At 34.7% G+C, this 25,097-nt stretch overlaps 1 protein-coding gene across 1 annotated transcript; it reads right to left on the bottom strand.

Moving 5' to 3' along the window:
* Positions 1 to 549: 549 nt before the first annotated feature.
* Positions 550 to 18,902, bottom strand: ppp1r18 (protein phosphatase 1, regulatory subunit 18). The gene is made up of 4 exons (XM_056480195.1): positions 15,146 to 18,902; positions 14,796 to 15,058; positions 3,058 to 3,277; positions 550 to 1,251 (listed from the first exon to the last, which is right to left on the bottom strand). The coding sequence occupies exons 1-4, from the start codon at positions 18,900 to 18,902 to the stop codon at positions 1,223 to 1,225; spliced, it is 4,269 nt and encodes a 1,422-aa protein (XP_056336170.1). The 3' UTR covers positions 550 to 1,222.
* Positions 18,903 to 25,097: the final 6,195 nt, after the last annotated feature.

The following is a 25,097-nucleotide window of genomic DNA, read 5'->3' as shown; positions in this document are numbered from 1 at the left end:
GCAGGTAGGAACAACAGCAATGACAGACAGAGATAGATAGATAGATAGATAGATAGATAGATAGATAGATAGATAGATAGATAGATAGATAGATAGATAGATAGATAGATAGATAGATAGATAGATAGATAGATAGATAGATAGATAGATAGCGACATGTTTTAGTAGGCTATTTACATGATACATTAATCAAACAAACAAATTTTCTACTTAATAAGAGGAATGTCATACACTTGTATCATAAATATAATTGAAATGTTTTTTCAATTACATTTAGACTAAATTACATAGGCTATTTGACCTGACGTTGGTCAAACACATTGTGTACTTAATCAAATACCAATTACAGTACAAACGCAACTGTTAAATTGGATTCATGGTGTCTATCTGTAGAGAATATGGACTTATCATCAATATATATTTCAGAATTCAGTTGATTTAGTGTGAATCGTTAATAACCAGCAGGTGACGCTGTAATACAGCCAGTAAACTAGACTCAATAAAACAGCCAGTGACACACACACACATACACTGTACATGCCTGTCATGTTTATTGTCATTTTAAAAGTGCTTCTTCATTTCGTTGAAAAGGTAAAATAGACAAAATCAAGTACAATGTACAAAAATGGACTTTCATTTGATCGCATTATAAAAATCCAAATATAACCCATTGCATATCCATATAGACACTCTCACATAAACTCTATAATTATATTTATTTTACAATCTGGTGATAAAAACTGTCATATATATCAATATAATGTATAATCTATTGTTTATTGATCATCATCATATTTAAACATGCTACGAGAGTTACTCTAAACATGAATCAATTAGAGAATTTTCATTTATAAATAAAAATAAATCTTCCTAAATGTGGTGCAGAAAAATACAATAAATGAAAAAATCTATTCCAGTTTTTTTTTTTAATAAACAAAGATCAGAAATGTTTTAATTGCAAAACTCAATAAATTGTGCAAACCATCATACCAAAGCGGATCTCATTTCCAGATACTACACAGCGTGTAAAATAACAGTTTATTTTCTGCTTCGCTGAACATAAAGCAATAACTTCAGAAATATCAAACATTGTGCTCGTTTTGATTCTCCGACAAGACATGAAAAGCTACATAAAAAATTTAAAACCAGTTTATTAAAAGTTTAACATCACCTAAACCTTCTTGAAACGTAAAAAATTTAATCTAAAGAATGCCATGGTTTGTCATTTAGAGAGCCGTTTGCAGGATTCATCTGGAAAAAAGAAAATAACATTTAATATTATTGAAAAACATTGATTTTTTTTATTTAAAAAGGTGCAATTTTGTGTTTTTATGCAGCAGGGTTGTGCCACATTCAGATACTATAGTAAAGTACATGAATTAATTTGGCATGGTGATTATATAGTTGCTATGGTAACACAACAACTATAGTACAAATTAGGGCTTCACAATATATAGAAAAAAATATTATGATCGCAATAATAGTATATGCAATATCCATATCGCAGACAAGTGCAATGCATTAAATTAGTTTTATGTGCTAAGCATTGTGTGCTGCATGCATAGGTAGTTTATTCAAATCTGACCAATGAGATGAGACCTTTACTATCTTTAGCTTTACCTCTATACTAGCTGAACCTAGAGCTGAGAATAAACACTAATGTTTAGAGAGAAATGAGGAAAATGTCAACAGCCAATAACAATCAGAATTTCCGCTGAGGTTTTCAGTCACTCATGGTGTTTTAAAGTTTAAACTTTTACACCTTGACATTGTTTATTTGTTTATTTTTTAAATGAGCTCATCATTACATAAAATATTTATTTTTAAATTGCTAATAAAATAGCATTTTACAAGTTAGTTATATTGTAATAGACCCCCAAGTTTTTCAGGATTCTGCGAACGCTGAATCCAACGCTAAATCAACAAAAAGTCACAAACTTTTGTCGCAAAGTTGCAAAATTCTAAATTTAAACGCAAAGTAATCACAAAAAATGTAAATAATCTCATAAAACAACCCATTCCAAACCATATAATCAAATTAGATTTATTTCAGTTTGAAATTAATTGTTTTATGTGACTTATGGACGTTGCATACGCAGCATGTGTGATGTATGTGAGTGTCTCTCGAAAAATGACATGTAACCTGCGCCCTCACAATCCAAACTTTACATGAGAATTGTTTTGCAGCCTGTGCAGTAAACAGGATGAAGCGCGAGTGATTTACACGTGAAGTCAATGCAAAGACTGGATTAGATATTTTGTGGCGCGATACGCGTTTTGATGCGTTTTGTGCGTTTGACGCGCTTCAGACTGCAAAAAAAAAAAGTTGGAGCAAACATCTAACAAATGGAGCAATGGAACAAACACAAAAGCAAACAGCTTACAGTGATGGAGGCCACTGGACGTGACCCAATTGAAGGACATTGTTTTTGATTTACGTGTGTGTATGGTATTATAGTGTGCGTAAAATCGATAAATGTTTTCGTTTAACTCTTTCCCTGCGAGAGAAAACGCTTCCCTGCCATTAAGGATTTTTCCGGCAATCTGTGTTTTAGGTGTATTCTGGTAGGGGAAGCTCTAACGCATGTCCTGAGTGTAAGGTACATGCTCCGGGGAATGAAATCTGAGAGAAAGTAAAATCGTGGATAAAAATAAGAGTTATACACCCTTCCTTTGGCTTAATCTCTACAGTTTTAGATATATTTTAGATCTTGTCTTCACAAGTGACCAAAATAAAGAAGCTTTGTTTTTATGATTAGTGTCATTGTCATTGTGTCAGATTGCACACCTAACATAGTAGGCTACCTAATATGGTAAAAATATATATGTACTTTATTTATTTATTTATTTATTTATTTATTTTATCGCAAAATTGTCTGCAAATTTCTGGAAATTACCACCACAAAATCAGTCATTTTTATCGAAAAAAAATTGTGAAAAACTAAGGGGTCTGATATCTATATCGCATAGTTTTCCAGTTTTGTGTAGCCCTAGTACAAAATGTCCAAAGAGTTTATTTAGTAATGAAATATGTTGTGGTTTTTGTGATTTACTGACCAACTTTCAGGAATCGAGTCCTGCCTGTGCACACATTGATGTCTGATGGATTTGTGAGCGTGCCGCTGCTTTCCTCATCTTCATCATCCTCCTCCTGTTCGTCTCGATCTCCGTCCTCTGGTCCAGACTGAGGAAAACATGGAAGAGAGGCCAGAACACAATCCTCGGAGGGATATTCACACACTCTCTCCAGCTCAGCCTCATCGAAACACACCTTCACCTGAGAGAGAGAAGGATCAGAGAAACACAGCGGTCAGTGAATGCAAATAAAGAGTATGAATTTACAGTTCACAGAATTTACAGTTTATGAATTATGGGTTTACAGACAGCTGAAGTCAATGGTTATTGAGAGATTTTTTTGCCTAATATCATGTCTTTTACTTTTTTTAATTATTACAGAAGACAGAGCGTCATGCGAGATTAAACAACACGATGGTGAGTAAATGATTCTGTCATAATTAATGCGCTTTAGTTTATATGTGTGTATATGTTGCAAGAAAATATTATTTTGGTCTTTCGACTTCAGAGTTTTATTTTTAATTCAATGTATTGGTATGTAGGTAATAATAAAATAATAATAAAAATGTATTAAAAGTATGAAAAATAATCATTTACAAAAATTTAAATGATACAAATAATATCAAATAATTGCATTTTATATAACGCCTTTAATAATACATCTCAAAGCACTTTACGCAAAGAAAGTAAAATAAAATAATGTCAATAATAATATTTAAAAAGACAAAATGACTACAATTTACATTAATTAGATGATAAATAAATATTAAATAAAAATAAAAATAAACCTTTAAAGTTAGCTTTACTAAAAATGTTACTAGGAATTACTATTTCAAGCTTTTTACTTCATTTTTATTTTACGTTTTGGAAGTCTGGTGTAAAATAAAGAGATAAAATCCAAGTAAAACCACAAAATGTTCCCTAAATAACGTATTACAGATTCACAAAATGTAGACAGCGCCCTCTTGTGTATTTGTCATCTGAAACGTACAGCAAATCGTAACCTAAAGCTGGTTAATACTTCTGCGTCAAGTGATCTCCGTGACCCATGGCGGCTGCCTTGCGTGTACTCGTGCATTTATATATCTCCATGCTGTTTGTGTTGCTCTGCAATAACACTTTAGAAACACTAGCTGGCAGTAGGTTTTATATTTCTCTTTGTCGAGTTTCATCACAGTGTTTTATTTTTTAAACGCTATCTTACTAACTCGCACATTCAGAGGCGGGAACCGGCGGATGTGCAACAACTTGAATCATAAGGTAAACACAAAACAAAATTTCCATCTGGAGCTCCTTCATGAGACTCCACACTTGTAAACACTCGCTCCATCGAGCTTGTGGCTCTCAGCACCGCCCACACTTGGCACAGCTACCAAGCGGACCAATCAAAGAGCTTGCACTACACGTCATTGCGACATGTAGTTACATTTTTTGAGAGATGTGCATCGGCGTCAGCCACAGCGAGGGCTATGTGACCATGCAACCATACACGTGCGTTTGACGCACAAGTATAAATCAGCCTTAAGTAACGTATTTCAAATGTGCAAAAATTGAAACAGCGCCCCCTGGTGGATTTGTCATCTGAAACATACAACAAAATGTTCCCTATGTAATGCATTTCAGATTTCAAAAATTCAATTAAATTAATCTTCATTTCTATAACGCTTTTACAATGTACATTGTGTCAAAGCTGCTGAACACAGAAGTTCTAGTAAATGAAAACTGTGTCAGTCCAAATTTCAGAGTTGAAGTTCAGTTCAGTGTGGTTTAATTTTCACTGCTGAATGTCCAAACACTGAAGAGCAAATCCATCATCATCTCCACAAGTTCCAAAATGTAGACAGCACCCTCTAGTGGATTTATCATCTGAAACATTACACATACTATATACAATTTCAGACTGAGTATGTTTTCAGAGTGAGTTATTTATAACAGCTTCAGAACTTTAAACTGTATTCCATTTTGGTTTCCACTGCAATGCATCCCACTTCAATTTAGATTTAGAAGTTCTGGTATACTAACTTCGGAACATTCTAAATCTCACATATTAATGCGGAGCAGAAACCTCCAGAGATTAGCTGAAACTGAAGAGAAAGGAACCAGGCAGAGGCTTAAGGTTCAGATGAGGAGCGTAAAATCAGCCCGTCTGTCAGATTAACACAGTAACGTCAGCCGAGCCGGAAAACAGCCATGATCAGCATTACTGGCTCTGTACAACACACTTTTCACTGTGCAACACACTTTCAGAAAAACACTACAATTCATCCATGCACAGACACATGCACTTATTCATGCAGATATTGAAGCTTTTTAAAAAAATGCACATGTTATAACAATAATAATTAACGTTTTTATTTGATTAACTACTTTTATTTTAATTATTAACCAATAATCTAAAAAGGCACCTTTAAAAGCAGCCTGTTAAAGCACTGAACACTATATGCACACAATATAATACAATAAAAGTAAAAGCAAGTTTTCAAAACATAAGAAGTGTATTTCTGCACTATAATTTCTGTTATACTCCATAGAACTCAACTGTAAATAATACACCATTGTCCCTCTTACTAACAGGGAAAACCAGCAACAATCAAGAATGCTTGATTATATGGTGTAATGGCTTTGCAGTCAATACATGTGATTATAATGGAAGTCAATGGGGCAAAAACAGCACCAACATAACCAAAGGGGAGTCAATCTGAACAGTACACAAGGGTTAAACATTGCATGCATTATTAATTGTTGTTGATTCCCACCTGATTCAGTGGGAAAGGGCCAAAATGCACAAGTCTAAATGCAAAAACAGTTAGCGTAGATCGAGTGAGATTAGCATGTGTAAAACTGATCCGCTGATCACACTGTAGAGTCAGAGAATCAGCATGTGTGAGCAGAGGCTGAAGGTTAGCTGTGGTCAGAGTGTAAAGCAGGCTAATGACACACGCGCACACACTCACACACACAGCTGATTAACATGTGATATCAAAATGTTCATAAAACTGAAACGTTCAGAAACTGATAACCAGTTCGTCTGAGCTGTAGGAAGTGACTCGGCTCAGAGGAGGAAGTAGCCAGCGAGCTGTCACAAGACTGCCTTGAAAAACCCTGAATGTTGCAGCAACAAAAAACACACAATTATATATTATATACAGGGTTGATACACAAAGTGTGTCACGTTTCATACAATGCTCTGATTTCAATATTACCTTAGGTAAAAATAATATAAATTTATAAAAATTAAAATAAATTTTCAGTCAAAATTTGCCCGTAATTAATATTTTAAACGTTTTTGAAAGAAGTTTATTCTGCTCACGACAGCTGCATTTGATCAACCTTAAAATGTTTTATTAATATGCAACAAGGATACTCATCAGAGTCGTAAAGCATTACTTTGCTACAGCAATCCTAATGTAAAAAATTATTTACATGTATTTAAGAGGCTACATTCAAATCAAATAACACCAAACCTCCCATACTATAGAATTTTAGGTCTACTTTATAAATATATAAAAAAAAAAAACTATGAAAAAATACGGTTCATATTACTCAAAACAAAGGGGGCGCTCTTGTATGGCAACCAATGTAAACTGAATGTCTGAATGTCACCTGGTGGTGATGTTTGGTACTGCGGACAAACAAAATAATACTGAGAACTTCAAATTTGTAATATTAATTTGTTCAGATATTTGATTTTCTGTTAACTGTAGGATAAAACAGGTTTTGTAAAATACATATTAATATATATATTAAAATATAATACATATTAATACATAATACATATTAAAACATATTTATTGTATTATTATTTTTATTAACATAAAGGTGCATAACTTTTGTTTTATTTAACTTTTTGAACTTTTTTCATTTCACATTTTTATACTTTTTTCTAATTAGCAGCAATTTTTATTATTTATTAAAAATTGTTTAAAAAACTCTGATTAAAATTCGGATGATTTTATCATTTTATTTAAATGATTTGTTATTTTAATTAACTAACTTAACTTTTATACTTTAATTTTTAAATATTTAAATACTCTATTTATAATTAACAATTAGCGGTGGTGCAGTAGGTAGTGCTGTTGCCTCCCAGCAAGAAGGTCGCTGGTTCGAGCCTCGGCTGGGTCAGTTGGCATCTCTGTGTGGAGTTTGCATATTTTCCCTGTGTTCGTGTGGGTTTCCTTTGGGTGATCCGGTTTCCCCTCACAAGTCCAAAGACATGCGGTACAGGTGAATTGGGTAAGCTAAAATTGTCTGTAGTGTGTGTGTGAATGAGTGTGTGGAGTGTTTCCCAGTGATAGGTTGCAGCTGGAAGGGCATCCGCTGTGCAAAACATATGCTGCATAAGTTGGCGGTTCATTCCGCTGTGGCGACCCCTGATTAATAAAGGGACAAAGCCGAAAAGAACATGAATGAATGAATGATTTCAACATAATTTTTAAAAGTCATTTAAATTATTTTTATTTTAATTAATAGCATAATTTTATTATTTATTAGAATATTATTATTTATAATAAACAATATAATTTTTTATAATTTATTTTTAGTACATTTTTAATTTAATGTTTTGTTTATGTTTAAGTAGTAGTTTAATATGTAGTTATGTTTAAGCTACATAATTTCTATAATAAAAAAATTAGATATATGTATATAAAATTTAAATACTTTATTTCTAATGAACAACATAATTTTTTATATTTATTTGTATATATATATATATATATATATATATATATATATATTTTAAATGTGTTCTAATTTACAACATACACTCTGACATCTGTCTTTTTAAAAATAATACCAAGCTGAAATCTATGCACCAAAGTTTTCATGTCTTTGTTCAAAAATTGTGAGTGGCATTGCAGGAGCTAAAGTAACACTAAACTATTAATTTTAGTCCACCAAACGCTTTCTCCATTATTATCATCATAGATGTGATCTGGAGGGTCATATTTCACTCTTCATGTACAGTTGACTCCAGTTCCTGGCAGAAGTTATACTGTATGCGTTTACAATGCAAACATGCTGCTCTATTAACTCCCTGTGAAACGCTGACTAAATGAAAAGGTCGTTCTTGTCTTGCCAAATTCTCTGGTTCCCTCTTTCTGCTCCGTTGAGCCTCTTTTGTGTTTGCTGTGTCCCATTTACTCCAGAAAGCTTTGTTTGAGGAGAACAGACACGGCCATTAAACTCCACGTCGCAGCAAATACAGCAAACTCCTCTGATAATCGTGCATGCTTTATTAATGCAGAAATGATAATGTGCATTCAGCCCTAGTCAATTCCTGAGTTTGTCTTTTAGGCTTTTGAGTGATTCAGTAACAAAATGACTCATAAGATTTGTTCATTTCTCATTCAGACGGTTTGATTTTGTCCTTTTCTAAACATAATTCATTCAATCATTTTCCTTCAGCTTAGTCTGTATTTCAGAGGTCATCACAGCGGAATGAACTGCCAATTACACCTGCATATGTTTTACTCAACGATGACTTTTCAGCTGCAACCCAGTACTGGGAAACACTCATACACACTCTTTCATACACACACTCATAAACTTCGGCCAATTTAGTTCATCAATTCCCCTATAGTGCATGTGTTTGGACTGTGGGGGAAACCGGAGCACCCGGAGGAAACCCATGACAACATGGGGAGAACATGCAAACTCCACACAGAAATACCAACTGACACAGCCAGGACTCAAACCAGCGACCTCCTTGCTGTGAAGCCACAGTGCAAACCACTGAGCCACAATACCACCTTCTAAACATAATCTGTTTTGAAAATGCTGACTAAAATGTCATTGAGTATAACAGCTGTTTCTATGTTCAAAAATCAGGCATATTTAGGGCAATAATCATTTGATAACATATTAAAAGACTCTTTTAATGTAAGGGTGAGAGTTTTGACTCAAAAATACTCATTATTTGTCATCTGAAATGTTTACGTTTTAATATTTTGCACATTTGACAGCAAAAAAAGGTTTTTATTATTTTAAATATGATCAAATTTTGTATGATTATTTATATTTTATATATATTTTAATATCTATAGCTCAGAATAAGCCAGTTTTTGATTCAGACTATTTTGCTTTCTCATTTATATATACATAAATTTCTAAACCACATAATTATTTGATGCTATTAAAAGATCAGTTTTAGCCCCATAATATTCATTACTGTCTACAGAAATGTTTAAGTTTTGCCACTATTCTTCAATCTACTAGATTTTGCATATTTTACAGCAAAATGTTATTCATGATTTCAAATAGAATCAAATTTAGTATCATCGCTTATTCATTTATTATAATTCATTTTATTCAATATTTATTATTCATTTATTATAATTCTTTCATTTTATTACACAAAAATGTTATTCTGAATTATCATAGAACATTTTAAATAAAAAAAAACATTTTAAGGTCAATATTATTAGCCCCTTTAAGCTATATTTTATTTCGATAGTCTACAGAATAAACCATCATTATACAATAACTTTCTCAATTACCCTAACCTGCCTAGTTAAACTAATTAACCTATTTAAGCAATTAAATGTCACTTTAAGCTGAAAACTACTATCTTGAAAACTATCTTGTAAAATGATTTACTGTCATCATGGCAAAGAGAAAATAAGTCAGTTATCTGAAATGAGTTATTAAAACTATTTTGAGTAGAAATGTGTTCGTTAAACAGAAATTAGGGAAAAAATAAACAGGGGGGCTAATAATTCTGACTATATATATTGCAATATATACTTTGTAAACAGGGAAGACAACGCAGTTCCCTATATCAGATGTAACAATTTAGCATTATTTTACATTAAAAATGTATTCAGTTTACTGTAAATTATACATTATTTGTATATCACTCAAGTTTAAAGAAAACCATGTAACACTTTACAATAAGGTTGTATTCGTTGTATTAATAAATGACAGTCTTTCATTGTTAGTTCATGCTAACTCACGATGGATTAACTAATGATAACAGACATGAATTCGGATTTTAATAAAGCATTAGTAAATGTTGAACTATGATTAATAAGTGCTCTAAAAACATTGTTCAGGGCTGCACAATATATCATTTCAGCATACATACTGCAATGTGCAGATCTGCAGTAGTCACATCGCAGGATCTGCAATGCCATGTTGGGTTGACCTAATCTAATAGGCTGTTAAAGATTTTAATTTTAATGCATTTTTAAGCCCTGTGACTATTTCAATCTAATTTAAACCATTATAACAACCAGAATTACTAAAGTCTGTCATTTTAACAAAGAATGTTTAATTATTCATCCAATGAAAACTATATGGTGTTAATTTACATCTGATTATTGCATTTCTGAAGCTCAATGCTGTTAGACTCCACCGAAAAACAAGAAGCACTGTTTACGTCATTATTATTTTTGTTCCGTTTTCATCTGTGATTTAATTTTATTTAGTTAAAATGTGTATATTTTATGCATATGTACTCCCCTAAAAATATGCATTCTTTCCAAATAGAGTTGCTCAAGTCATCTTGTGAAAATATATTAAAATTACTATATGTTTCACAGAACAACAAAGTATTGCAATGTCATTTCTTTCCAACATCATGCAGCCCTAGTTCATACAGTACTAAGTTTATGTTAGTAAATACATTAACTAATGAAAGCTTATTGTAAAGTGTGACCAAAAATAGAAATATCAGAATCAGAAAGAGCTTTATTGCCTGGTATGTTCACACATACGAGGAATTTGTTTTGGTGACAGAGCTTCTACAGTGCAACAGGATTACAGAGACAGGACAAAAAACAGATCATAAATATATTTAAAAAAATACAAGTAAGTAGTGAGTGCAAATATACAGATTGACAAGTGTATGTACATGTTTATAACTATATACAACGTTATATGTGCAGCTGTTACGTGCAAATTGGCATGTAAAGTGTGTTGTTAAATAAGTGTATATGTGTATAAAAGTGTATAGCAAGTAGTGATGTTGGTTTCGCAATTATTATCATCAAGTGTTCATGAGATGGATTGCCTGAGGGAAGAAACTGTTTCTGTGTCAAGCTGTTCTGGTGCGCAGTGCTCTGTAGCGTCGACCAGAAGGTAACAGTTCAAAGAGGCAGTGTGCTGGGTGTGAGGAGTCCAGAGTGATTTTGGCAGCCCTCCTGCTCGCTCTGGATAAGTACAGTTCTTGGGGAGTAGGAAGGGTTGTACCAGTGATTCGCTCAGCAGTCCGAACTATTCGACGTAGTCTTTGGAGATCGTATTTAGTAGCTGAGCTAAACCAGACAGTTATTGATGTGCAGATGACTGATTCAATGATGGAGGTGTAGAACTGTTTCAGCAATGACGGAGGTGTAGAACTGTTTCAGCAAATATGCTTGAAATGTACCCGTAATTCTGTCAAAATGAATCACATATACTACATGTATTTATAATTATATGCTTTATTTTGTGATTCAGCAGCACGTTTATGCAGCACTTGATGCTATAAATAAAATAATTAATAAATTCAGTCAAGTTCAGCTGTCTTGAACACTAAATGTGAGTTTGTCTGTGCCATTAAACATGAACAAACAACTAGATCAGACATGGCAGAGTCAGTGCACTAGATTAACCTCCTCTATTCATAGACACTCGCTGCACTTCAGATTCAAGCCTTTTATGTTCAAACCAAGAGGAAAGATGACTATTTTAAAGTTGCAGGTAATCATTAATTCATTGCTGCGTATGCACGTTAAGTCATTTACTCGTTTATTCTTGATTATGCAGCGTTTAAATGTGTTTGTTTCACATACCTTCACCTGTGCACTGTGATGGCGTGAGGGATAATCCTAATCCTGGATTAACACTGAGCCGCAATCAAAGACGACAGAGATATCCTGGCCTGACCATTGAGAGATCACGCTTTGATTTGCTCTTGGGAATCTTAAACGAGCGTCTTAATTTAAGTCATTTAATTTGCATCAAATTTAATGTGCAGAAGTCATTTTATAATTATTTAAATGAAGATAAAGTGTGTAATGTTTCTGATAACGTAAATTATTGTATGAGAATGTCAAAATAATGTTCCATCATCATTCAGTGTAACATTTATCTATGTATATTTAACACATTTATGTAAAAATAAAGCATGGCGTTTAGGTATTAAACAATATACATAGGAGAATAAGTTGTCATAGTAAATTTGATTTTATTTGAAATGATAGAAAACATTTTTGTGTGTAGCTTGAAGGATTGTGGAAAAAGATCCAGAAACTTCCAGATGACAATAAATGAGTATTTTGAGGCTAAATTGTGAGCCTTTAATGTCTTTTAATATGTCAAACTAATTATTCTTGTACTTGTTGTTACACTCAATGGAGCATTTACTGAGCACATTCAGTGCGTTATGGCATAAAAAATTATGACGCATATAATTTTTAACGCAGAAAAAAAAAATAAAAAGGAAATCTAGTGCCTTAGCTTGTTCTCTAAAATTAAAAATCACATTAAATCATAACCAGAGTTGGGCATAATGCGTTACTGTATTCAAATTACATTTTTGAGGAACGCAGTAATGTTACGAATTACATTTTTCATTTGTGTAATTTGATTACAGTTAATAAAGTCAATATAATTGTGTTACTAATTAAATAATTGTGTTACTAATTAAATAATTGTGTTACTAATTAAATAATTGTGTAACTAATTAAATAATTGTGTTACTAATTAAATAATTGTGTTACTAATTAAATAATTGTGTAACTAATTAAATAATTGTGTTACTAATTAGATAATTGTGTTACTAATTAGATAATTGTGTTACTAATTAAATAATTGTGTAACTAATTAAATAATTGTGTTACTAATTAAATAATTGTGTTACTAATTAAATAATTGTTAGAAAAAAAATGCTTCTTTTAAATCATGTTTTCCGCTGCAACGTCAGTTAATAAGCGCACGCTTTTAAATTGGTGGAGAACGCGAGCTGAAATGGGTGCTGTCGAGAGCGGCTGCTTCTTCAAGTGGAAATACAGACATCATTTTGATTTCATTGAGCATAAAAACTAAAATATTGTTGTAAAATTAAGTCTATGTCCAGTCTCTAAAGAACTTTTGACTGCTTTTAACGCGACCAGCAACTTGTTCAAGCATTTGAACAGAAAGCATTCTTAGACAATACTCGTCACCAAGGAGGACAACGGCGCCCATAAACACGGCGGTCCAAAATTGGATTTTTGTGGCAGATCGGGAGTGAAGGTATCTTCTGAATGTGAAGAGAAGTGTAGCTGTTTATGGGGCTGTTCACATATCGCGTCTTTTGTGTGCACGCATAATGGGAGCGCATATTGCGTGCGCACATGGAGAGCATATTGCATGCACTCACATTTCCCAGGCGCAGAAGTTGAAATTGGCATGACCGATCAGCTACATGCTTTGTATGGAATATACACATTTCAGTAGACTAATTACCTCAGAAAAACACAGAACACCCAAACACTGCAGTGCTTTTTCATACTATGGATGTCAGATGTTACAGGTATCCAGTTTTCTTCATGTTCCAACAGGTTTGGAAGAAGTGAATGATGAGAGAATTTTAAGTTTTGGGCGACCTCTGTTTAGTTCTTTTGAATATGTTAAGCTGCAGTGATCGACCCATTGTAATGTTTATCAGTGAATATTAAATTACTGAAAAAGCAGCAGTTTATTTAGTATTTTTATAGGTATAGTTTTAAAACTAACTTCAAAGTAAAATTATTAGTAATCGGATTACTTTTTACATGAAGTAATTAGTAATGTTTTCAGATTACAATTTTTGAGTAGTAATCAGTAATTACTTTTTAAAAGTAGTTTACCCAACACTGATCATAACCACACTGTCTAAAGCATTGCATTATGCTGCTTCCATATTAAATAATTAGTTTCAAATTAAAGAAATTTGATAATTTACACCCTTGTAATAAAAAAGTCAAAAAGAAATTCGGTTTTTTAAGGAAAACAAGTTTATATAATATATAAATAAAGAAAGTAATTTTCAACCACAAAGGCTTGCATGCCAGATTTAGTACCAGATGTAGTTAAAAAGCATATCGTTTATTAATATTTTTTATTAAATGACTGATTGTTTTGTTAGATAGGACTCTTATTTCTTTTCTGGGATCATTTAGAGTCTTTGCAGCTGCTCTTAAACAGCATTCTGGAAGATCAAAACACCATAAAATCCACTATATAGAAAAAAATCCTGCACGTTACCCTTTAAAAACCTTAATTTCCTTACAACAAATTCAAAAAAGAATTAAATGATTATGAAATGAAGTGGGGAGTAAATTCTAATATTAATTATATAATAATTTTCATCCATTTAATGTTTTATTGTCACAGCCTATGTCCTAATTTACAGGCCTATTTTAACACTGGAACTACCAGAATCCTCTAACCAATAGAATTAACATAACATATTTACATATTCCGACCGTTCTCATATCAGACGTCATATTATAATGTCATATTTACATACAATGCTTCTACTAATATATTAGAATTAAGCTTTGAATGTCTGTCATCATATTTTATGAAGTCATTACCATAAAAATGCAATCTTTTTGCTAATACAGCCTATAAATGTGTACATATTACTAGACTGAATATGTTGTTTTGAAAGACATATCTCAAGTAAAGTTAAGTTTATGTTAGCATGCATATTAAAAGTCTAATTTTTGCACTGTCCTGTAAAAGTCATGCAAAAACAGAAACCCACTCACCGATTTGGGTGTCCCTCTACTCTTCACCAAGCAGGAGCGCTCCAGATTCTGATATCCTCCGATCACCTGGATCTCCTCTGCGGTGGGATACCTCTTTTTCCCTGTCTCCCGGGTGCTGATGGGGGCAGGTGTGGGTGTTTGGGTCTGGGGGGCTGTTTTGGGTGCTGTGGGGGAGGTCACTGTCGGTGCACTCCCAGGCGAGGATGATCCAGCAGGTCTCCGTGGGGTTATAGTGATGGTCGTTCCTCTCTTACTCGGCCCGCCTGATCGGTGCAATGTAACTTAAATTCAACCAAAGGACCAACAAAATAAAGTGTGACCTTGAATTTAAATTAATTGCACAGCCTTACCTGAAGCGCTTCTAATGGAGAACAGAGGAGGAGACGGAGTTGACGAGGAGGGCGATCCCGCTGACGATGATGGAGAGATTTGTTCTGGAGGTTTCGCAGAGTTCTGGGCATTGATCGTGAATGATCTGACCTTTTGTTGGGGTTGAAATCTGGGAGTGGAAATCTGAGTCTCTCTTAAGATATCAGGCCTCTTCTGACCTTCTGCGATTTTCACCTCCGGTTCTACAATGGTGCGACTTGATTTTCTGTCTTTGGGGAAACCACATGCTTCTTCCGGTTCCCTCTGTAGCTGTAGTCTCTCCACCTGATGCTGAACCATCTGAACACCTGTCGACTCCACGGTCTCAGATTTCCCATGATTCCACACTTTGGCCTTTTCTGGAAGGACATCCGGAGAGGGTGCTTGTCTTATAGGGTTGTATTTACCTTGAAGTCCACCATGTGGAGACACATCAGCTGTTCTTTCGCCGATACACACTGTTGTTCTAGACCCCACAGTCTTAAGGTTATAAATCCGACTCATGGTGTCCAAAGACTCTGAAAGAGTAGGAGAGGGAGAAAGAGAAGGAGGAAAATACTCTTCCTCTAACAACTCTTCCTCTCTTTCAATTCTGTCGTCTTCTCCGTCAAAGTCCTGTGTTCTGGGAGCATTGCAAGCTCTTTTCTTGGTTCCGCAGATATCACTTTTGGATGTGATCTCAACTACTTCTCTTTCTGGTGACTGCAAGAGCGATAGAGAATCAGGAACAGGAAGTTGAGGGCTTGACTTTGCCATGCTAACTTCCTGTGTGACGTCAAGCGGTCTGAGAGTCTGCACTGTGGTTTCTTCCAGCTCGCTTGTAGTTGCTTCAGTTCCATCATGTCTACTTCTCTGTGTTTCCTTTTCCTGCTGGCGAATTTTTTCTTTCAGAGACTCCACTCGGGTCAAAGGTCGACCTGTTTTCCAGCTTCCTCTCCTTTCTGTTTGTCCACCCTCTTGTCTAGCAGGCAGACTTGATCTTCTTATTTTCGCTGATATGTCAACTCCATAAAACACTGTTCTGGGAATTGTGATGCCTTCTTGCGTGCAGAGTTTGCTCTGGGATAGTGTGGTTGGGAGTTGTGTGGGATAACATGACTCTTGCTTTGGAAAGTTTTCATAGTCTTGATGCTCTTGGAAACTCAGTTCATCAGAGATCATTTCTGAGTCCCCAGAGGAACATGCATGCGTTGGACTTTTAAACTCTATGTCTGATTGGATTTTGCCTAATTTGCACAACAGATCTTCTGTGTGCTGAGTAAGGACTGCTTGTTGTTGTCCGGAATAGGTTGTAGCTGGACAACTAGTGTTTGCAGTGTTGACACTACATTGGCACTGAATGTCTGCAGAGATATCTGTTGTACTGTCATCTGAGGGTGGGATGTAGATACCGTGGGATTGTCTTGAATCTGGAAGTGTTGCTTGGTCCTGATACAGTCTTCTTTCGGAATCATTCTGGAATTCTGTGAGACTCAGTTTTTCCTCCTGCCTTTTATCTCTATGCATCTCTTTATCTATTTTAGCCTCATTCTCTTCTCTGTTCTCTCCGCAATCTCTCTCTTCATGTTTGTTAGGAATTCGTCTTGCAAATGCGACCTCCTCTGGATTTTTGACGATGGAGGCCACAGTGAAGCCTTCCTCTTCATCTTCTGTCTTTCCACAAACATCCCTATTTTCTGTTTGCCTGTTTTCCTCATCATCTTTATATCTCCTTGATTGTCTCTCTGATTGGTCCTGAGTTTTGACTCTGCGGTCAGAGTATGTTCTCTCCACAACCTTAAAATCTCGGTTCTCCTGTTGTCGAATCACGCGGTCTGAGAAGCTGAAGGATCTCTTCGGGACTCCTCTGAGTGCTGAACTGTTTTCTGGCTCCTCCAGGTTTGGGACGTCCTGCGCTGAAAGGTCTCCTGTACTGTATCTGACCCTGGTCTTGTCTGGCTGGTTGAGGGATTCTGTGCTCTTGGATCTCAGTGGAGGTTTGGGGTTTTCCCCAAATTTACTGAGTAACTGACTGACCCGCCCACTGACCCGTGCAGGCACACTGACCTGTCCACTGCAGCCCGGAGCTCTGTGGCCAAGCACTCTCTGCATAGAGCTCCATATTCCCTCTTTCTCTGAAGGCTTCTCACTTATCCCTCGTTCTTTACTTATCCCTTGTTCTCTCCCTTTTTCTATCCAGTCTTCATGTCTCCCTCGCTCTACACTTGTTCCTCGCTCTTGATCCCTACTTCGTTCTTGACTTACCCCTCGTTCTTTACTTATGCCTCGCTCATTATGTCTTCTTCGATCTTCACTTATCCCTCGTTCCTCACTTATTCCTCGCTCTTTATCTTTTCTTCGCTCTTCACTTATCCCTCGTTCTTTACTTCTTCTTTGATCTTCCCTTATCCCCTGCTCTTTACCTCTCTGTTGCTCTTCTCTTATCCCTTGCTCTTCACTTCTTCTTCGTTTTTCAATTATGCCTCGCTCTTTACTTCTTTGCTGTTCACTTATCCCTTGTTCTTCACTTCTCTTTAGCTCATCACTTATCCCTCTATCTTCACCTCTCCCTTTCTCTATCCACTCTTCACCTCTTTTTCGCTCTTTGCTTATCCCTTGTTCTTCCCCTCTCCATCTTTCTTGACCTTTCAATCTCTCTTCACTTATTCCTCGTTTTTCACCTCTCACTTTCTCTAAACTTTCTTCACCTTTCCTTCGTTCTTCACTTCTCCCTTGTTCTTCACCTCTCCCTCTCTTAATCCACTCTTCACCCCTCCCCCTTTCCTTACCTCTCCATCCCTCTTCATTAATCTCTCGCTTTTCACCTCTCCCTTTCTCTAAACTTTCTTCACCTCTCCTTCGTTCTTCACTTATCCCTATCTCTTCACCTCTCCCTCCCTCTTTACCTCTCCATCTCTCTTCACTTATCCCTCGCTTTTCACCTCTCCCTTTCTCTAAACTTTCTTCACCTCTCCTTCGTTCTTCACTCATCCCTATCTCTTCACCTCTCCCTCTCTCTATCCTTTCTTCACCTCTCCCTCTCTCCATCTTTCCTCCACTCTCTCCATCTCTTTTCCCCTCCGTCACAGGAGGTTTGATGATCAGCACTTCCGAAGCTCTAATCTCCGTCACACTCCCACCTCCTGCCAGAAACTCCCTCAAATCCATCCTCATCCTTTTCTCGTCCTCCTCCACCTCCTTCTCCACCTTCTCCCTCCCGCTTTTATCTTTCTCGATAATAATAATATTATTGGCCTGGATTGTTCTCAGACCCACAACCGGAGAGAATGGAGCCGACTCCTTGCTTTCTCTCCCGGCGCTTCTTTCTCGCTCTCTTCCTTCATTTTTACTCTCTCTATCTTGTCCTCTCCAGACCTCTGTTTCCTTATTATGATCCCTCCCAGATTTATTACCAGCCTTTTTACCTGCATTCTCTCCAATTACCCTTTTATCCCTCCTAAAGCTGTTTTCAGAGCGGATGAACGGGTTCTGTTGGATGGTTTCTTTGGATATCTGTTTTTTAACCTTCGGGAGATGTTCTGTAATGATGTCCTCAGTGCTGGCCAACACATCAGGAATACGCTGTATGTCTCTCTCTCTCTCTTTTTCTTTTCTTCTCTGTATGATCTCTCTTTTCCAGGCCGGCATGCTGGCCAGCCTCTCTTCTTCCTCACGTTCTCTTCTTTCTCTCTCCTCCTCCTCTTTTCTCTTTCGCTCCAAGAGCATCTGCTTCCATTCTGGTAGAGCCGACAGAGACATAACCACACAGGACTGGAGGAATCAGTTTTGCAGAAACACTATTTTCTCCTGGGACATCCAGTAATCCTGTCTGAACGAACAAACTAATTGATTAGCAGGTTGGCGGTTGTGTTTTTGTCATTGCTAAACATGCTATTAGCAGTGCAGATTTAGTAGTTGCAAAGTAAACATTCATTCATTCATTCATTTTCCTTCAGCTTAATTCCTTTATTCATCAGGGGTCGCCAGTGGAATGAACCGCCAACTTATTCAGCAAATGTTTTACACAGCGTATGCCTTTCCAGCCGCAACCCAGTACTGGGGAACATCCATACACACTCAATCACACACATACATTACGGCCAATTTACTTTATTCAATTCACCTTATACCGCATATATTTGGACTGTTGGGAAACCGGAGCACCCGGAAGAAACCCACGCCTACACAGGGAGAACATGCAAACTCCACACAGAAACACCAACTGACCTAGCCGGGACTCAAGCCAGGCAACCTTCTTGCTGTGAGGTGCCAGTGCTAACCACTGAGCCACCGTGTCGGCTAAAGTAAACGTTGATACTTTTAAAGATAATTAAACTTGTGCTTCGTGCTCCATTTCGAACTGGTTAAAATTAAATTCAAGTTTATTTGTATAGCACTTTTTTTAATAATTATTGTTTCACAGCAGCTTTGCGAAAGCTGCACATTACTGCTTTACAATGAAACTCAGAAAAGATAAGGTGAAATCATTTGTTATTTTTGTGTTTACACAGACATATTGGTTTATTTTGATGATATTTGTGTTGTAATAATTGTTTTTAAGTGTTTTATTATTCTGTTCAAAATAAATAAATCGAGATATATGTCTATGCTTTCATTCAAGGTGAAGTAGTTACATTTTTCATGCACTTATAATAATTATAGTGAGTTATGCATATTTACATGTAACCAACCATAAAATTCAATTCAAGTGAATATGCATGCATGTCAAATAAGCTTATTTTTTCCATTTTTTTCAATTACCAATTAATATTTTGGTAACACTTTATTTTAGGCCATCCTTGTTATATGTTCCATGTACTTAACTACAGTGATTACAATGAATTATGGATTATTATTGCACGTTAATAACCCTAAACCTAACCCACGTTCAACCTTAACCATATAGTACATGTAATTAATTCATTAATATTACTCATTAGTTAAATGAATAGTTACACTGTGATCATCACACCTTAAAATAAAGTAACTAATATTATTTCTTGCTTTTTTGAAGATATTAGGTCTGTATTTTAGATGCTGTAACTGGTAACCATTTTCACAATCATGTTGTTTTTTCTTTCTTTTTTAAATTCTTTGTTTATGGATTTTAATAAACATAAAAACTAACAAAACAGGAAAATATGAAAACAAATTAAGATACCAATGCATACAAATAGCAAGTCAAAATAATAATAATAATAATACAAAACAGGATATACAACAACAAAAAAACAATTACATATATGTATAATTACGTTTTTTTTCTAATGATTTTATTTCTATATTAGGTACTTCATTTATTTAATAATACATGCAATAATGTCATTCTACTTTAGTTTTAAATTAGGTGCAGAATATTACACTGCCAACTATGTTGAGTTACTGCATAAAAACCCACATGAATAAATAATAGTAATTCATAGCAAATAATGTAGTGTTCTTGAACATTACTATAGTAAAGTACCTGAATCAATCTGTTGTGGTAATTTTATAGGCTAGTTATTATAACAGCACAACAACTAACCAATATTGTTGTTTTCTACAGTACTACACTGCAGTTTATTTTACAGTTTAAGTGAATCAGTACACTATAGGTGATAGCATTAATGCACAAATGTTGTAAATGTAGAGTACAAATCACTTTTAACGAGTTAGTACATTTCAAAAACAAATGACTAGCCTATTTAGCATGTGTAAACGGTTTGTTTAATATCATTCTGTAGATTTCCAAAGCTGATTTAGCGTATAAAGTATTTCGACGTGTTTTTAAAAGACATTAGTCATTATATGTTGCATTAAATAACTATTTTACCCACCTTTTTCCTCAGTGTGATTATTGTCGGCTGTGTCTCCGGAATAAAGTTTTCCTCTTTTCCTCTCGCTCGACGTTCATCTTTCTATTATAGTGTAACTCCATGAAGACTCATCAGAAAGTCCAGGTAATCCACTCAGTAGTCGAAAAGCTTCATTTCTAACACTCGGCGATCAGAAAAACCTCCCGTTAATTCATATTTCCGTGATTCGGTGAACTGTGTTTGAGTCCCGTCAATCGCAGCTCAGTGTAGTAAATATTAGCGGCTTTAGGAGGACAGTAATCCCGTAATTACATTAAACTCCAGCAGGAGAATCACACACGCACACACACCGTATAATGACCGAGAAAAGACGTTTAACTAAGACTGTAGTTTGCTCTTCATCCCGGACACCGGCGAACACCGGTAACGGTGAGACGCCATTAAACGTCAGCTCTCATTAGACAACAGATTACTAATATACAGCACAGACACATCTAAAAGTTCATAAACATGTCCAGTTTATGTGTAAAGTTCATAAACATGTCCTGCTAATTGTCATTTTATACTGTTTTCCTATAAAGACCATTAGAATGTAGGCTATTACTCTTCCACGAATGCAAAGTCTAGAAGAGATACAGCTGATGATACTCATAAATATAGCATAATTTTTGAGACACTAGACACCAATTAATATTTTTAGGGTTGGGGTAGGGGGAGACGTTAATAAAATACAATTAAATGGGTAATTTAATAAATATTATGAAAAATATTCGGTATAGACTACTGTTTTTACTTGACTGTGAGGGTTGGGGTAAACGTTATGAAATACAATTAATTGGTAATTTCATAAATAATATGAATAATACTCTGTAAAATGACGGTTTTTACATTACTGTGAGAGTTGGGGTAGCGTTAATAAAATATAATTAATGGATAATTTAATAAACAACAAATAATTCTTAATAGTTAACTTCTGGCCGCAGCTGTATCTCTTCTAGCAACAATCATACGAACTGTAGCTATTAACATGTTTTTATTCATACACTTAATCATTTTAGGTCTTTAGATGGTCCTGTGATGTCAAGATATAATTTTTTTTAAGCAAATGCATGCAGTATGGTATTTAAAGGCATCTGAAAATATTATTTTATGTAGGTAAAAAATTGTTTTTTTTTTTTTTATTATTGAACTTAAACTTCTAATGGAAAACCAAAAACTCATAACCAAAACGTTGTTTTGATAGTTATGACTTAAAATAATCATTTTTAGATATCCAACTTTTTTTTTCATAGGACAAGCATTTAACATTTAATTCATCATTTAAAAATAACTTTTATTTAAAGAAACTTTTGTGGAATTAAGCTAAAATAAAAGAAAAAATATCTCATTCCTGAAAAATACATTTGATTCCAAATTCAATGCATGTCGCACACAAAATGTTGCATCTTTTTTTATTAACCCCTGACGCTCTGATTTGGGTGGCTTACACAGAGTTGGTGCTCTAAAAAATACACATCATGTCACAAAACAGCCGTAAAATTAAGTTTAATTGAGGTTTTCAGCTCTGACAACAGTGCAATTATGTTCATGTGCTTTTCAATTTTCATTATAGACCATTTCAATGTGCTGTTGTCATTATGAGCATTTCCTGCTTATTTTATTATCAAACTCTTTCATAACTTTAACAAGAGGCAATTCAATTACAGCTTAATGTTAAAACAGCTCTCATAACATTATTTATCAATACGTGGCTCTTTTTGGATTCTCAGAAGCTTTAGAAATTGAAAATGTAAAACAGGAAATAAGTTGGGACCGTTGTTTTTGTTTACATCCATCAAAATGGTCTATAAATTTAACAATTCATGAAATAAGAAACAGCAAGACATGAATGTTTAAAGTAGAAATACTTTTCCTTTAAAACTTACTCAGATAAACTTAACAAGCAATAAAAACTTTAATAAGAATAAGATATACTGACCATGTAAAACTACATTCTGTACCAGATGACTCTGATGTCATTATGTAAACACACTTCAAGCATTGCATATTTTCATAAAATACAAAACACACACACACACACACACACACACACACACACAGGCACGTTTTCCAGTAGTTATGACACTTAACTGTGCAAAACACAGGAGGTCTGAATGTAACGCAGTGTTTAACACCTGATGATTTATCGGTTTTACAATGCTAAACAATGACAAAACTAAATAATAAAAGCATTATATATAGATGTGTTAAAGCAAAATCATCCAATCTGTCATTTTGGACACACATCTTCAGTTTATAAAAATAATAGCTGCAAACTGGTTTGATGATACACAATATACATACATAAAGCAAATACACACACACACACACACACACACACACACACACACACACACATCTATGGTAAAAATTAAGTGACCACATATGTTGAATTAATTATTATTTATTTGACCACTGAATACTTTCAGTTAATCTAGATTTAAGATTTATATTTTGTGTTGGAGTAAAAAATATTTGTGAAAAAAATATATATTATCATATTAAAATATAACAAAATGGGTCATGTTTATTTCCACCTTTAGACTTTTTAGAAATTACACTTATTAAACTTCGGAAGTGTTGTGAATTTTGTTATTCCAACCAATAACTGAACCTTAAAATGCTCATCAGCCAATCAGAATCGAGCATTCAACAGCCCATAGTATAATAGTGTAAACTGCGCGATACACATGTTGTTTACATACTATATTAGAGAAGTATCAGATTTCAGAAGCACCATATGGCTTTCAATTGTATTGCCTGTCTGCCATGTTTGTAGTTTGTTTTTACCCACATTTGTAGTTCTAATCGAATTCACGTCCAACACATGATGCATTGTGCGATATTAGAAATTAGCGTTAGCACAGATCTGCACTTCAAATTTCTACCTGAAATAGTAGACCATTCGGAGAGCTTTGGGAAAACTAATTTCAACATAGTTTGATTTGGAACACACTTATTGCATTTTCGAATACTATTTAGGATGGACAGTATGCAAATTTGGACACAGCAATATTGTTTTTCACATACTAAAGTATGAGATTTCAGACGCACTGCATTCGCCATGTTTGTAGTTTGATAACAGTTTTTACCCACATTTGTAGTTCTAATCTAATAACGGTATCAAATCAATTCATTAACGGCAATATTAGCATTTAGCGTTAGCATGGATCTGCACTTTGAATTTCTACCACTAATAGTAGAGCATCCGTGTAAGTTTGCAAAACTAATTTTAACATACTATGATTTAGGACACACTAATTCTATTTTCGAATACTATAGAGAATGCATAGTATGCAAATTTGGACACAGCGATGTTGTTTTTCACATACCATAGTAGATTTCAGACGCATTGTATGACTTTCGGTTTTGCATGTCCACAATATTTGTAGTTTGATAACTGATTGATAACAGTTCTAATTGAATTACCGGTATCAAATTAATGAATTAACGCAATATTAGCAGTTAGCATTAGCACACATATGCACTTCGAATTTCTACCATAAAATAAAATAAATGTTTTTTTATTTGAAATTTGGCTTCATGCATTGTCGTTAATATTATCCGTTAGCATTAGCATAAATCTGCATCTGCTTCGAATATCTAATATTTCGAAATACCGAAAATAGTAGGCCATCCGGGTAGCTTTGGGAAAACTTATTTCAACATACTATGATTTGGGACTCACTAATTCAGTTTTTGAATACTATTTAGCACGGATAATATGCAAATTTGGGACCAGCAATATTGTTTTTCACATACTATAGTAGAGAAGTATGAGATTTCAGATGCACTGTATGACTTTCGGCCTTGTGCGTCCTCCATATTTGTAGTTTGTTAACACTTTTCACCCACACTTGTAGTTCTAATTGAATTAACAGTATCAAATTAACGGCAATATTAGCAGTTAGCGTTAGCACGGATCTGCACTTCGAATTTCTACCATAAACTAAATTAAAAACAATAAAATAAATGTTTTTTTATTTAAAATTTGGGTCCATGCATTGTCGGCAATATTAGCCGTTAGCATAAGCACAGTTCTGCATTTCGAATATCTACCAGAAATAGTAGTGCATCCGGGTAACTTTGGAAAACTTACTTCAACATCCTATGATGACTC

The sequence above is a fragment of the Danio aesculapii genome, chromosome 19 (assembly GCF_903798145.1).
Source record: "Danio aesculapii chromosome 19, fDanAes4.1, whole genome shotgun sequence".
In the NCBI taxonomy this organism is placed as follows: Eukaryota; Metazoa; Chordata; class Actinopteri; order Cypriniformes; family Danionidae; genus Danio; species Danio aesculapii.
Note: the sequence above shows the minus strand (reverse complement) of the source record. Positions and strands in the feature narration are given on the sequence as shown.

Coding starts and splice junctions, on each gene's coding strand:
- ppp1r18 (XM_056480195.1), bottom strand. CDS start 18,902: ATGTCTCTGTCGGCTCTACCAGAATGGAAGCAGATGCTCTTGGAGCGA. Junction 15,059..15,145: donor CTCCATTAGAAGCGCTTCAG/GTAAGGCTGTGC, acceptor TGCACCGATCAG/GCGGGCCGAGTAAGAGAGGA. Junction 3,278..14,795: donor GTAGAGGGACACCCAAATCG/GTGAGTGGGTTT, acceptor TCTCTCTCTCAG/GTGAAGGTGTGTTTCGATGA.